The 15,691-nt window shown below is 36.2% G+C and overlaps 1 protein-coding gene across 1 annotated transcript; it reads right to left on the bottom strand.

Annotated features, from left to right (window-relative positions):
* Positions 1-3,543: 3,543 nt before the first annotated feature.
* On the bottom strand, positions 3,544-15,393 carry LOC121382673. Its single transcript, XM_041512206.1, has 2 exons — positions 12,044-15,393; positions 3,544-5,751 (listed from the first exon to the last, which is right to left on the bottom strand). Exon 1 carries the CDS (start codon positions 14,992-14,994, stop codon positions 12,052-12,054), a length of 2,943 nt encoding a protein of 980 aa, XP_041368140.1. The 5' UTR covers positions 14,995-15,393; the 3' UTR covers positions 3,544-5,751; positions 12,044-12,051.
* Between the last annotated feature and the right edge of the window lie 298 nt (positions 15,394-15,691).

The following is a 15,691-nucleotide window of genomic DNA, read 5'->3' as shown; positions in this document are numbered from 1 at the left end:
CATCAATAACATTGTGATGTGTGAATAAAGTACAAAAGTGTGAGATTCAATGTCAGTAGCGAGGTTAACTTCCAGACAGTATAAATGAGGCTTCTGGCCGCAGTCATTCTTTCCTGTTTGTGTTGGTGTGATCCTTTATTTATTTCCATCAGTATACATCTAAAAATGTTTACTCTATATCAAGCTCCGTATTCATCAACATACTATAATCATGTTAACACATAATACTTATCTACCAAAGTATCAACTTAAAAGTATACAGTGGCGGATCGATGGGGAGAGGGGTTAATGGGTTTCAACCTGTCAAGAAAAAATATGCATCTTTAATTTTTTGCTATTTGTTTTCACTGGAATCCCCACCCTGCAACACACACCACTCAGTGAGATATGTCGATCTGCAAGCATGCATGCTAACCTAGCTCTCCCCATTCTCAAAATATTATATATGCCCCTGGTGTGTTTATGTATACAGAGCCAAGGCCATAGGTAAAGTTTTTACCTCTATTGTACTAGGTAACATGTATGGTGGTATGAGACATAACACAGTATATGGATGTTCACACAACATAAATGATTACTAAACTTGTCACACTTCTGTAGATAGTAATAGGCCTAGAGAAAAAATATATAAGTGGTACACATTGCCTGCTTTTTAATATTCATAACATGAGACAAAACATCTCAAATGTTACACTGAGAATGAATGTATTCCACATAATTGCTCATGAATATTAATTGTTCTGCCTCACTGTTTGTGCATAACACAGTAACAACCAGGTAATGGAATATAGATATATGATTGTACAGTATGCATTTTCAGGTAGGGTTTATCTTTTGTTTCTTCTTGGCAGTTTCATGAATGAAAGTTTAAACAGGAGTATTAAGTGTCATTCAACAGCAAAACAGTTTAATACAATGGCAGTAAAACTGAATGAAAATGGCAAAACAAGAACTAAAAACCCAAACAAAAAAGGTATGCCATGGCTACAAACAGTGACTTTTGTTGCATCCAGTATTAATTTCTGCTCACCCAATGTGTCTCTGCCATTGTAATATCCAATAAATTAACAGTTCTCAAATAATATTTGTAGCAGAAATCAATATAAACTAGCCACATTTATATTATAAAACAAGCATTCTGTGTGTTCTTCTAAAGCAATACATACTTTTGACCTACTGGGCCCAATAAATGTTCGTATCTCCAAAGTTTAAAGGACATAAATCTATGACAAATGGGTATTTGTCACAGATGAAAGTCACCATGAAAGACAAAGATGATCTGTAACAGTAAATGATAAAGCTGTACACAAAATTTCAGCTCAATACATCATATACCTTGAGGCATTGTGAAAAAAGTATTCAATGGCTGTGAAAAATGGGTAAATCACCAAGAAAGTCAAACTTAATCTGTAACAGTATATTATAAAGATACAAACTTTTAGCTCAATATATCAAGGCAATGTGAAAAAAGTCCAGAAATCTATATGTGGGACAGACAGAGACGAAACCCGTAGTTCCCTCTGGCTGGACTAATAGTGAATTAATAAATGCTACACAATCAGTATCAAATATGGTAGCTACACTCACTATACACCCACATTATCAGTGAAACATGATGGCTATGCAACTCACCTAGTATAAAATCTACTACCTATATCAGTATAAATGTCAGTATATTTAGCCACAATATACCAGACTGAGTATATAACAATGTAGCCACAGTATCAAATGTAGCCACAATGTCAGTATAAAATGTAGCCACAATATCAGTATAAAATGTAGCCACAGTATCGGTATAAAATGTAGCCATGGTATCAGTATATTTAGCCACAGTATACCAGACTGAGTATATAACAATGTAGCCACAGTATCAGTATAAAATGTAGCCACAGTATCAGTATAAAATGTAGCCACAGTATCAGTATAAAATGTAGCTATGGTATCAGTATATTTAGCCACAGTATACCAGACTGAGTATATAACAATGTAGCCACAGTATCAGTATAAAATGTAGCCACAGTATCAGTATAAAATGTAGCCACAGTATCAGTATAAAATGTAGCTATGGTATCAGTATATTTAGCCACAGTATACCAGACTTGGTATATAACAATGTAGCCACAGTATCAGTATAAAATGTAGCCACAGTATCAGTATAAAATGTAGCCACAGTCTCAGTAAAAAATGTAGCCACAATATCAGTATGATATGTAATCATTATGCTATCAGTATAATATTGTCGAGGTTAGTTACCATAAATACTACTGCTCACAAGTTTTGTTAAATATGTTAAAATATTAACAAACTCAGTTATGATTGACATCAAAACAGCACAACCATTTGCATCCACCATGTGGCAGAATTGTTGAAAATAAATGCAAACTGAAAATGTGTATAATTAAAAAAACCCCAGACAAACAAAATAAACAGAACAAAAAATACAGTACACAAAGACATAGCAGCTACAATGAGCACAGCTCTATTGTCTTTAACATGTACAGATACAGCAAGCACAGGTAATTCAACTGGTTTAACACACTTCATTGAATGAAAGGAACACCCCAGCAAATTTCGACTATAACAATTAGGTGTCTCAAATGGGGATGTTCCAAAAGTGATCAAACGAGGGAGATGAATCTGGCAATTACTCGTAATTATAGTTTTAGATCTGCCAAAATGTTTTTCTCTATTTATGCTTTGTTTTAATGAAATCTTATTTTATGTCAACACCGAAAGAAATATCTACCCCTCTCCATCCCAGTATGACTAGTTTAGGAACTATGTGTTAGTATATACAAACCAGCAGTCACTGCTCAGGTGATCTTTTGTATGTAGTTTTACCAAACCCAGCCAAAACTCTGTTTATATGCTTTTGTCTAATGAAGGTTCACAAATTCCCATTCTGATCACCATCTCCACCATCATACATCAGTTGTATTGGTTGGGGCAGTAGGGGGAGGGTGTTTGAATACTGGAGGCAACTTAGATTGTTGTACATATGTATTTTTTCATAGATGGCTTATGATATACCAGTTGTAGAGCAGTTGTTGGATTGGGAAAACACAACAGCCCCACCACTGAGCAGGAATGATATTCTACATCAGACCTCAATGAGTGGTCTATCAGGGCAGTCCATATTTAGGTGCAGGGTTCGCAGCCTGGTACCGGCTCTCACCCAGAGCGAGTTTTAACGGCTCAATGGATAGGTGTATGGTCACTACACCCTCTTTTCTCTCACTAACCACTAACAACTAACAACTAAAACCACAGTCCTGGACAGACAGCCCAGATAGCTGAGGTGTGCCCAGGACAGCGTGCTTGAACCTTAATTGGATATAAACACAAAAATAAGTTGAAATGTGTTTCAAGTATAAGATATTTGTCCACAAAACGAGAAATGTGAGTTCAGACATCAAGTATCACAACATATTTCCATTACAGGTGTTCTACTGGGGACATAGCTCTCCCATTAACTGTTAATCTCAGAAAGCATGCTTCAACCTTAATACAAATTATAACACACAAATAAATAAAAAAAAAAAATGTATGTTAAAAAAAAAAATTTTTTTTTTTTTTAAATTAAATGAAATAGCAAAAACAAAGGAGAAATTTTGAGTGCATCGTAAAATTAATGTACATAGAGTAAATTGTAACTACACAATAAAATGATGGATGTATCTATGTGATTAGTGATATTTCTAATCAATTAAAATTGATTAGCAACTACTGCTTAATCTTTTAAAATTGTGTAGTGGTCTCTGAAACTTGTGATGCGATACTGAACAAACTATTCCTCGACAGGTGATTCACTAGATAGCTGGTTTCTGGTCTCCTACTCGTTTTGCTGATTGTGTACGTGAGCAGGGTAATGAATAGTATTAGTAGTTGGATGAACCAAATGAGAGGCATGGGAGTAGCTGGGTGATAATGACTGCATGTGTGTTCTGGGGAGATATTATATACTTGGAGAAACCAACCATCTTATGACATATTTGGGTTTTAGCAGGACTTCAAAAAATATTAGCAATATGATCAGTTTGGTTGATTTAATTAGCCAAACAAACAAGATAGCTATATGGTACATGCAATTTTTGAATTGAGTTTTTAGCAAGTTAACAATTAAATATATTTGCCAAATTCAAATTTAAGTCAGATTTGGCAAATTACAGCTTAAAACTTGAAGATGACTTTACCATTTATAGGTCATGTTTTACAATATCATGTCCAAATCATACCAAGACAAACAAATGATCGAACAAGTAGCACAAAAAATTAAAATAAATAAATAGAAAATTGTGTGTACTCAGTTCCAGTGCATAAACCCTATTCCTAATGGAAAATACTTTTATCTATTTCATTTGCACTGTCTGATAGAGTAAACTATTAGGTTAAATGTCTTTGATCCATCATGACATAATTATGCACTGCATATGCACTATAATTGGTTTGGGAGTTGGCAGAGCTTATCCATTATTTAGATCCATTTAGCGTGTACAGCTATGTTTGAGTTGAATATTTACACATGACAAAAGTAAATGTAACAAAGACTTGCTTATACAATGTATGATACAATACAAAACAAATAAATATAATAAACAATGCAATTTTTGTGAGCAAGAAATTACCGCTAACACATGACTTATAAATTTTAAAATGTGAAACCATTCATTAACATTATTTGTTAATTTAAACACTATTTACTGTGTTAAACAGCTACAGTTACTAGAATGTTTTACACACCCATTGGTGAGAACTTAATTAGTTATTTTTTTTATAACAAACACTAATAACACACATATGTGTGATAACAATTTAAAGACATACGACTGGCTGCTCTTAGGTGATGACAAGGTTGCCACTGTCATATTGCATGTATCCAATGGAAAAAGGTACAATTGAGATTGATTACTCAGTGGCATACAAGCACTACAGCCGTAAATACATTTTAGTTGAAAAAGATGTTTCAATTTATTTTAAACTTGGTTTTTACAAGATATGTAAGAAATATAATACTACATTCATGTCTGTTAAGGTACCATTTATCTTACAACTCGTTGCTAAAAAATTTATCCAACTCAGTTTTGCTCACCAGATATGTGTTAAAACAACTCATTGTAAGATAAATAGTATCTATATCAGCCACTAATGTAGTATTCTCTACATACAGAATTAGTAATGGAATTATTTTTATATTAAGAAGATATTAACTGTATTACACACTGCTTTGTTGCTGTTGTTTTTAAATTAAACTTTATGCCATAAATGTTTTTAAAATACACCAATTACGTAGAGGTGAAGAGAGTAATATTAAAAAGTGAAAGGTATGCTATGACATTTACAATTTCTGAAAATAGAAATGATACTACCGGTATACCTTTTAGCAAAATACAGTCTGTCCAAAAATGGGTGAGTACTAGTACACCCCTTGCACCCTCACCGTGTATCTATCAATGACGTACATTAAAACCAACCACTGTCTCTTTAAGAGAAACTATTGGCACATTTTATAATATTATTGAACAGTCATAAATGCATGCACAGCAAGCACTTTTTATTTATATTTCATAAATACTGATAATTTTAAGACTACATTTTGTTAAGTTTCTTAAATACTGACTAATTTTTTTATAATTTTAAAATGGTCAAATATTTAATTTTCTTCAGAAAATAGTCAACTGCAGATTCAAACACATCTGATGGTTTCACGGTTGAACAACGCTCTCCTGAAGGAACAAGGAATAACAAACACCTCTGAAAATTAAAAAAAATATATCTAATTAGGATATTTTTCAATTACAAAGCACTGTGTTTAATTAACTAATAACCAGAAAAATAAGAATTAGATGTACTTCAATGTAATAAAAACAAAATATATACCGGTATTAACAAATGAGGTACCTGCTGCTATTATCAAGGTTATGTCCTTTGAGCTTTGATGAGTGACAAATGAAAATTAGTTCATGAGACACATATTCAAACTTGATAATAACTTTTATCCAATAACTTGTCCATAATATCCATGTGATAAACCCATTTGATATAATTTACCATTATTAACTAGGTTAATTATGTTTTGCTGTCAATGGGTCATTTGTTTATAGACAACAAAAGTGGTATAACTGATGAAATTTAGTTGAACTATGTGACGTCAAAATACATTTGTGTTAATCGTGATGCGACTTCAGAACTTTGATTTACTAAATATCTGATTAAAATGTTATTTTAGAAGTGTTATAGGAAAAATAGAATCCGTTACTCATGTTTTTTTAATATGTAAAATGTTTTTTAATTAATATGTAAAATATCAAACTTGTCTACTTAATCAGTATAATTGTGATTAACATAGGCTACATGTTGACTTGGTTGATATTTTTCATATTAAAAAACACTTGTGATGAATCCTCAATGTATAAAGTGTATTCTACTATTCATTATCCAGCTATTTTTATTCTCTGGTCATTGTGTTCCAGATAATAGAAACATTTGAATCATTCAACACACTATTCATAGTATGTTATTTGTTTGGTTCAGTTTCAAGGTCATTCTTAACAACACAATGTTCTATTTATTCCTGTAAAGAAGTTACTAAAATAATACTTTCTTTCATTTTTCTTTATTAAATTGTTAGCAATGTAGAACATACAGCCTACATGTATTAGCAACAGACCATAATGAATGACTGCTCTATTCCAACAGGTGACATGTTGGAAGTATGCCAAATCATGACTCCATGTCAAGTCAAACACAGGAATTGTATTTCAAGAAAGAAAAATATGTTAGTCTATTATCAATAGCATGCAGTAAATAAGTTGGATTTAGTGCTAGGACAGACAGCAAGTTAATATTAGTTTAATCAGTGTGTGAACCACTAGCAGATGGAGGAAAGGAATGTGTGTTCAATAACACGTACACTGTATAAGGGGCTGTTTGACACACTATGAGCCAAAGACCATTGCCCCCATACCAGTAAATAAAATTTGCCTCTGATAGAAACCCTTTACACAAACTAGCCAAAAACCAAGAGTACTGGTGAGGTACAGGATATGCCCATCAGGTGTTTAATGGAAAACATAGATATTAATGAATATGTTATGGGCATGATTCAATTCTAATTATGTGAAATGTTTGCAATAGGAAGGAAGAACAGTTTGTTTTGGATCAACTACTGATGATACTGTATCCATTGGAGAAGGTGCTGTCTGATTAATGATAGGAAGGAAGAACAGTTTGTTTTGGATCAACTACTGATGATACTGTATCCATTGGAGAAGGTGCTGTCTGATTAATGATAGGAAGGAAGAACAGTTTGTTTTGGATCAACTACTGATGATACTGTATCCATTGGAGAAGGTGCTGTCTGATTAATGATAGGAAGGAAGAACAGTTTGTTTTGGATCAACTACTGATGATACTGTATCCATTGGAGAAGGTGCTGTCTGATTAATGATAGGAAGGAAGAACAGTTTGTTTTGGATCAACTACTGATGATACTGTATCCATTGGAGAAGGTGCTGTCTGATTAATGATAGGAAGGAAGAACAGTTTGTTTTGGATCAACTACTGATGATACTGTATCCATTGGAGAAGGTGCTGTCTGATTAATGATAGGAAGGAAGAACAGTTTGTTTTGGATCAACTACTGATGATACTGTATCCATTGGAGAAGGTGCTGTCTGATTAATGATAGGAAGGAAGAACAGTTTGTTTTGGATCAACTACTGATGATACTGTATCCATTGGAGAAGGTGCTGTCTGATTAATGATAGGAAGGAAGAACAGTTTGTTTTGGATCAACTACTGATGATACTGTATCCATTGGAGAAGGTGCTGTCTGATTAATGATAGGAAGGAAGAACAGTTTGTTTTGGATCAACTACTGATGATACTGTATCCATTGGAGAAGGTGCTGTCTGATTAATGATAGGAAGGAAGAACAGTTTGTTTTGGATCAACTACTGATGATACTGTATCCATTGGAGAAGGTGCTGTCTGATTAATGATAGGAAGGAAGAACAGTTTGTTTTGGATCAACTACTGATGATACTGTATCCATTGGAGAAGGTGCTGTCTGATTAATGATAGGAAGGAAGAACAGTTTGTTTTGGATCAACTACTGATGATACTGTATCCATTGGAGAAGGTGCTGTCTGATTAATGATAGGAAGGAAGAACAGTTTGTTTTGGATCAACTACTGATGATACTGTATCCATTGGAGAAGGTGCTGTCTGATTAATGATAGGAAGGAAGAACAGTTTGTTTTGGATCAACTACTGATGATACTGTATCCATTGGAGAAGGTGCTGTCTGATTAATGATAGGAAGGAAGAACAGTTTGTTTTGGATCAACTACTGATGATACTGTATCCATTGGAGAAGGTGCTGTCTGATTAATGAAGTTGTTCCAGGGCTAGCTCGGAGTCCACAGAAAAATTTGCCAAATTATTTATTAAACTTCAAAAATAAAAATAAAATGTGCCATGTTTTTGAAATTCGTAATTGGCGAGTGCCAGAGCACCCTGTTGTTTATACATGTAAAGTTTGATGGTCCTGTATGCAAGATATGGTTCGGACAAGAAAAAGTTAACCAATATATGACCCATCATAGACGGGTGTATTAAAAAGAACAGCAAGGACTATTTTCCAATTCAGGGCTATAGCTCTGTCACTGGCCAATTGCAAATTTTAAGAACAATTATTGGCAAATCTTATTTTAATTTGGTAAAAAAAAAAAAAAAAAAAATTGTAATAACTGATATTTTGTTGGAAAATAGCTAGGTCTTGCATTTTTTAGATAATTTGGCACAATTTTCTGAACACCCAGAGTTTTCCCTGCAAATGTGCCGTTTTTGACATGGCACAGACATGTTTACCAAAAATCATGCTGCTCACATGGAAACACTGCTAATATAGATGTTCAAAGAAAGATTTTTATGTGTCCATGTTCCTAGCCTGCATCAGTGATACAAATAAGCAGAATTTTTCACTAATCCACCGGACAAGCTAGTACATCTAGAAATCTACTTGTCTGCCAATATTTTCACTTGTCCAAATAACGTGTTTCTTTTATTCAAGTGCTCAAATGAAACAGTATTATACCTTTTTACTTGTCCATTGGACAACCAATAAGGTACAGTTTGCTTGTCCCAGCAGATTATCCAGACCTGTCAAACTTTAGTCAAGAGAAAGTAGGAGGTGTGTGTTGAAAAAGCAGGAGATTTTGTCAAAAAGCAGGAGATTTTTTAAATTCACACAATTTAACCCAAAATCGTAAGATTTAATTTTTTTTTATTACAATAAGTTATATGAACACTACATAATGTCATATATACTTGTTAAAACCAACCACTGTAAAAGGGGAACGATTTTTTTTTATGCTTAAAAAATTGTCTACCGTGCAACAGGTGGGAGATTTGATCAAATACCAGGAGACTCCCGTGGAATCTGGGAGGGTTTTCTGAGATTATCATTTGTCAAGACAAATGGACAAATGCTTATTTTGAACACTGTGCACAACATCAAAATCTATGCACAGGGGACAAAAGCCCTTATCGTTCAACTAGACAAAATGGAGCACTCTCAAACTACATATAAACGGTACTTTTGGAGGGATTGTCCCTTGTCACCCACCTATCCCAAATAGATAGCAATGTAGCATATTGGATCCACGTTGGCAAAATTAGTACCTGACAGAGCTAGCTCTGGCACTTGCCAAATTCACCAACTGCGAATTTTAAAAACAACTGGCAAATTTTATTTTAATTTGTCCAAATGATTTCATTAAAAAAAAAAAAAAAAAAATTGAAAATTGCCAGGTTTCTGCAGTTTTGAAGTTTGATAGATAATTTGGTGATATTTTCTGTGGACCCAGAGCTAGCCCTGCCTAATAACTTACATCAAAGGTCATGTTATGTGCTATCTTAACTATAAAAGATTCTTTTGATGTATCGATATGTGTGTGTGTGTGTGTGTGTGTGTGTGTGTGTGTGTGTGTGTTCGAAAGTGCTGTTTTCAAACAATGGGAAGTGACTTTGCCTGTTTTAGTTTGACCTTATTTTTAGTAGAAAGCTTAAAGTATGTTTTGTTAAACAACACCCAGGCCTTGACCGTAACCTTTTTCAGCGGTAGCCAAATGGGCTACCAGGTTATAAAATCTGGTGGTCCCCAGTAAAAATGGGTAGCCCCATAATTTTAATACTTGAACAAAATACAGAGTAACTGGATGTGTAAAATAAATATATAGTAGCCCGGTGGACTACCAGGTTTAGACATCTGGTAGCCCGAGCAAACATTTGGTAGCCAAAACAGCCTGGGCTACCGCTAAGGTCGAGCCCTGAACACCACTAGAGCACATTGATAAATTAATCATCGGCTATTGAATGTCAAACATTTAGTAATTCTGACTTGTAGTCATCAGAGGAAACCTGCTAAATTTTTCCTAATGCAGAAAAGGATCTTTTATATGCATCTCACTACAGACAGGAAAGCACATACCATGGCCTTTGACTAGTTGACTGGATCCACAGAGGTGGTTCGATCCTGTGACACAAGCACCTCAAGTGAGCACTAAACTGACTGAGCTAAATCCTGCCCCATATTTTCAGTAGGATCCTGCACATGTTTCAAGCACAATAGTAGTTGATACATGGACACCATTTCAAATTAAATTACGTGTACAAATTTACTGGCCAGATGAAACATCATTTCAACAATGGCAGTTGTGGTTTTATTGACAGCAACATTCCCAGTTATGTCCACTTCACTGTGACCCAGTAAGATGCTACATGCATCTTGAATACTGCTTCATATGGTATATATCATATATTTATGAATGTGCTACAGTGTCATTAAATGTTTAATGTATATTCAGATTACATAAAGTAAACAAGATATTTAAAAGCAAACAGCTGTAAATCAATGGTTTAACCTAGTGCTTTCCCCTTTTAATGAAAGAAAGAAGTGTTTTATTTAACAATGCACTCAACACATTTTATTTACGGTTATATGGCATCAGACATATGGTTAAGGACCACACAGATTTTTTTAGAGGAAACCCGCTGTCGCCACATAGGCTACCCTTTTACAACAGGCAGCAAGGGATCTTTTATTTGCGCTTCCCACAGGCAGGATAGCACAAACCATGGCCTTTGTTGAACCAGTTATGGATCACTGGTCGGTGCAAGTGGTTTACACCTACCCATTGAGCCTTGCGAAGCACTCACTCAGGGTTTGGAGTCGGTATCTGGATTAAAAATCCCATGCCTCGACTGGGATCCGAACCCAGTACCTACCAGCCTGTAGACCGATGGCCTAACCACTATGCCACCGAGGCCGGTCCCTTTTAATGAAGTAAAGACAAATACTTAACACACCCTGCAATATCTTCATGGGCCACACTCTGGCAGTGCTCTAAGTGGCTGCTTATCACAATTATGCAAATTTAGTTTCTACATGTACTGTTGTTTGTATTCCCTGACCACAACCTTCTATTTTACTGAGTCATCATTTTAAAGATTCCACTTCACATCCCTACCCTTTAAAAAAATTATTTTAATTTTAAATTAAATTTAACAGACATGTGTATTTTGGTTTCAGTTAATAACAACCAGTATATATATATGACATACATCTCATGTCAATGTTCTAGTGATGGAGAAGCAACCTACCTATTGACAGGTAATATTAAACATGGTACTGATTTCTGTATGGAAAATGTCATGGAATCATTGTTTTGTTTAATGACACCTCTAGAGCACATGGATTTATTAATCATCGGCTACTGGATGTCAACATTTGGTAATTGTGACATATATAGTCTCAGAAAGGAAATATGTTATTTTTTTCCATTAATAGCAAGAGATCTTTTATATGCACCATCCCACAGACAGGATAGCACATACCATGGCCTTTGATATACTAGTTGTGGTGCACTGGCTAGAATGAGAAATAGCCCAAAGTATGAATCATATAATGGACATTCATTAAACTACTGGATAATTAAAGATTGTATATATGTTTGTAATTTTCATAAATCTATTGACTTACCACTTCAATCACTTAACAGTATTTCCAGAAATGGCACGAACTCCCTCACTCGAGTAGCTGCCATCAGTTTGATTGTCATGTCTGAACAGTGAATCTAAAGTCTGGTGACTGTCTTTATTTTGAGTGTTATTCACCAGAGCAGACTTCATCTCTTGTAGTTCAGATGAACTCCCTGACCCAAGCAATGCCTTTTGACTGTCAGATGTCCTCTGTCTCCGGTGCTTCTTCCGTTTCTTATTTACCTTCTGTAGAGATGGATTCAGCTTGTCTGATGTCCCTTGGATTCTACATGTAGATCTGGAAGACTCATCTGCTTGAGTATTGTTATCTCCTTTTGTAAAGAGTTCAACACCAGAAGCTAAATTGCATGCACAAAAATTGTTCTTCTGAGTATTATTATTTCCTTTTGTAGAGAGTTCTAAGCCATCAGGGGAATAACAAGCACAAGATTTGTTCTCCACTGTAATGAGTTTTGGTTGAGTAGTGTTATCTCTGTTAGCCTCTGTGGTAGAAGAGCATCCCCTGACCTGTGTGTGGATGCAAGTGTACGTCTCGTTCTCTATAGTCCTGTTCAGAGAAGACTGTTTGTTGTCTGTAGAGGTAGATGTACAAGACTTCTTCTGAGTAGTGTTCTTTCCTGTTATAGAAGGGCAGGTGCCACTCTCTGTGTAATTCCCTGGCTGAACTGATTGACCATTAGTGCCAGCACTGGAATCATCAGGAATCAATCCTGCTAGATATGACATCGTTTTGACCGGTTTTGGTCTCATGTTTAGGTCATGAACACCTGACAGAGGATCAAGTTTCAGTGGTGGTTTGTGGACCAGAATTTGTCCTTCACAAGACAAGTTTTCATCCACAGAGTCACATTCTTTACAACAGTTGACTTTTTTGACACCAGACAATCTGCTGTTTTCAATGCTTTTATCACCATTTGCGGACTCACTTTCTTTCTGAATCATATCTAAGGTAGCATCCTTCTCAGTATACAGAGCAGGAAAAATGGAATTGGCATCTCTTTTGGCAGATGTATCTATGCTGGAGAATACCCCATCATTATGATGATGCTCTGCATGACAGCATGGAAGGGATTCAGCACAAGGTTCACCTTCTGAATCACCCATACCAATCCAAGCATCACGACCACCATTACCTCCTCCATGACTAACGTTTACAGTGAAGCCTGAGGAACAGGTGTCTTGGTGATACTGTTCTCCATCAGAACAATCACAGGAAGTAGAAACACAACTCTTTACCAGCATGCTGCTTAGATCCAATCTGGAGTTTGTAGAATTCACTTCACCATTCTCATGAGGTCTCATATTCTGATCCAAACTTGGACCTTCTGAACTCTTATCCAGATCCAGATAGCGTTGTGGAGAATTGGCTTCACAGCTCCTGTGAATACTGCTGAGGTCGAGACCGGAGTCGGTGCCATACACATCAGCAATGTTTTCAGACTTGAACTGCAGGTCTTTTCGTTTCCTGTTCACCTCAGTTTGAACCTGAGGTTGTGATGCTGATCTGGTGGAGCTGTCTACCAGCCTGTCCTCAATGTGAGCTGTGGAGATTGGCTGGGAGATGGAATACTGATCCACATCACTGTCTGAATCGTAGTCACTTGTATCAGGAGGGATGTATTCCAGGGAACTCACAACATCCAGCTTCTTTCCCTTCACAACATTCTGTTCATCGGCTCTTGAGCTTTCTAACTCAGTGTAAAATATGTCATTCTCACTCGTCTCAACGTGAATTCCATTTGCAGTTGCAAACAGAACAGGGATGTTGAAGGATAAAGCACTGGAGCTTTCCACTTTTGCTCTTTCTTTGGACCGAAGTGATGGAACATCCAACATGTGGTCATCCATATCTTTCTTTTCAAGGTTTGATGTTATCACAGCACCAGACAGTGTGTCAACATCTGTAATGGAGTTGCTTCTACGACAAAGAACTGTGTCTTTCCATGTTTGCCAAAAATCTTTTCTCCATAGGAAAGTCAGGACTGGCAAAACAGAGGAGAAAGCAAATCGCACAAACAGGAATGTCACATCGACCAGCCACGAGTAGCTGAGAGCATCAACTCCTGGGTTATTTTTAATCTCTTCGCTGTACTGAAACTGTTTGATGTAGGTGGTCACGATATAGGGACACTCGAAGATGAACCACAAGATGAAGAGTATACCAGCATACTTGGCCATAGCGATGTGTTTCAGCAGCTGTGGTTGTTCACTATTGATGGCCGAATAATTCTGATGAGCAAGTTTGGCACGGACAGCCAGTCTCCTCTTGTAAGCCTTTTTAAACATGATTAAAAACAAGATAAAAATTATGATGGTTGGAACCAAAAAACAGAACACTGATGTGAAACAGATAAACACCAGTGATGATGGGTCCGATATGGTGCATAAATTCAGCTCATGTTGAAATTTAGAAGGTATGGCACCCAAGAAGAAAGGCAAACTGAATCCTACAGACTGTATCCAGGTGTAGACGATTACAAATATCACTTTGAAACTACCTGTCAGTTTTTTGTACAGGTATGAGGTTGCTTTGATGGCAATAAATCGATCGATTATTAAAACAAAAATTGTCAGTACCGTTTCAACGATGACAAGATTCATAGAAAACGTGTTGAATTGACACAACAACTTGTCAAACTGCCAGCCTGGGGACACGAGCGACCCGAAAACCACTGTCATGTTGGCTAAGCTGTCGTAGACATTCAACACTGCCATATTGAGAATTACCACATTGAGCGCTACGCGCCGATATTTCTTGTTTGGTACGATCACGATCATGATACAGGTGTTGCCCACGAACGACACCACGATGAAGAGAGCCAAAAACGCCATCCTAGGAGCCGTGGAGGCATCGTCTGCGTCGTGTACAGGGTTTGGTGGTTCAGGAGAAATAGTCGAGTTAGGAAAGCTTGTGACATTTTCAGAAGCCATTCTGATCCTGGCGTTACCTTCTCGTAACGTTCAATACATTCCTCCGTTACATATCACCAGTATGAAAAACACCGTAAACAAATTGCGTAACATGTTGTTCTTGTGGGGGTTTTGTAGCTGCTACAAAGGAAGTCAGACATTTGTTTTTCCTTGAAAGGATCGATAGTGATTGACCGACCCGGAGCTTATTGATTATTTATGAAGCTCCTTTTTCATTATAACGTCTTCGCAGGTATTCGTTTGTTAACTTTGTAAATAACTGTCTTCTCAAACCATAACTTAGCTCATATGTTGCCGTTTTAATCTAGAGCTTATCTACTGGTCCTCTGCTACTCGACTACCACCAAAATGATTAAACATGTTAGCACTTGTCCACAAAACACCTTGACACATCTTACATCTCAGATTTCTTATTTACCTGTGTCCCACCTGGCTGGTAAAATAGGTGACAATCGATCATCCAATGAAATCGCACGTAACGGTTCGCATGCGAAATGTCATTATACAGTGATTTTCGTCTATCTCCGTATGCTGATTTAGAACTCCTCGGCCAATTACGGATATTTTCGGTTTAATTCGTGTAATTGAGCGAAGAGTTCCGACTAATCTTTCCAATGTGTTTTAGTCGGAACCATTCGAATATATCCGGTTAAACTACCGACTGTAGACTGTCCGTCGGTCACGTATTGATCTCATT

Source organism: Gigantopelta aegis, chromosome 10, assembly GCF_016097555.1.
Source record: "Gigantopelta aegis isolate Gae_Host chromosome 10, Gae_host_genome, whole genome shotgun sequence".
NCBI lineage: Eukaryota > Metazoa > Mollusca > Gastropoda > Neomphalida > Peltospiridae > Gigantopelta > Gigantopelta aegis.
This window is presented reverse-complemented; position numbering and strand designations above follow the sequence as displayed.

Bases quoted from the DNA above. Each gene is read 5' to 3' on its own strand.
- LOC121382673 (XM_041512206.1), bottom strand. From the start codon at position 14,994: ATGGCTTCTGAAAATGTCACAAGCTTTCCTAACTCGACTATTTCTCCT.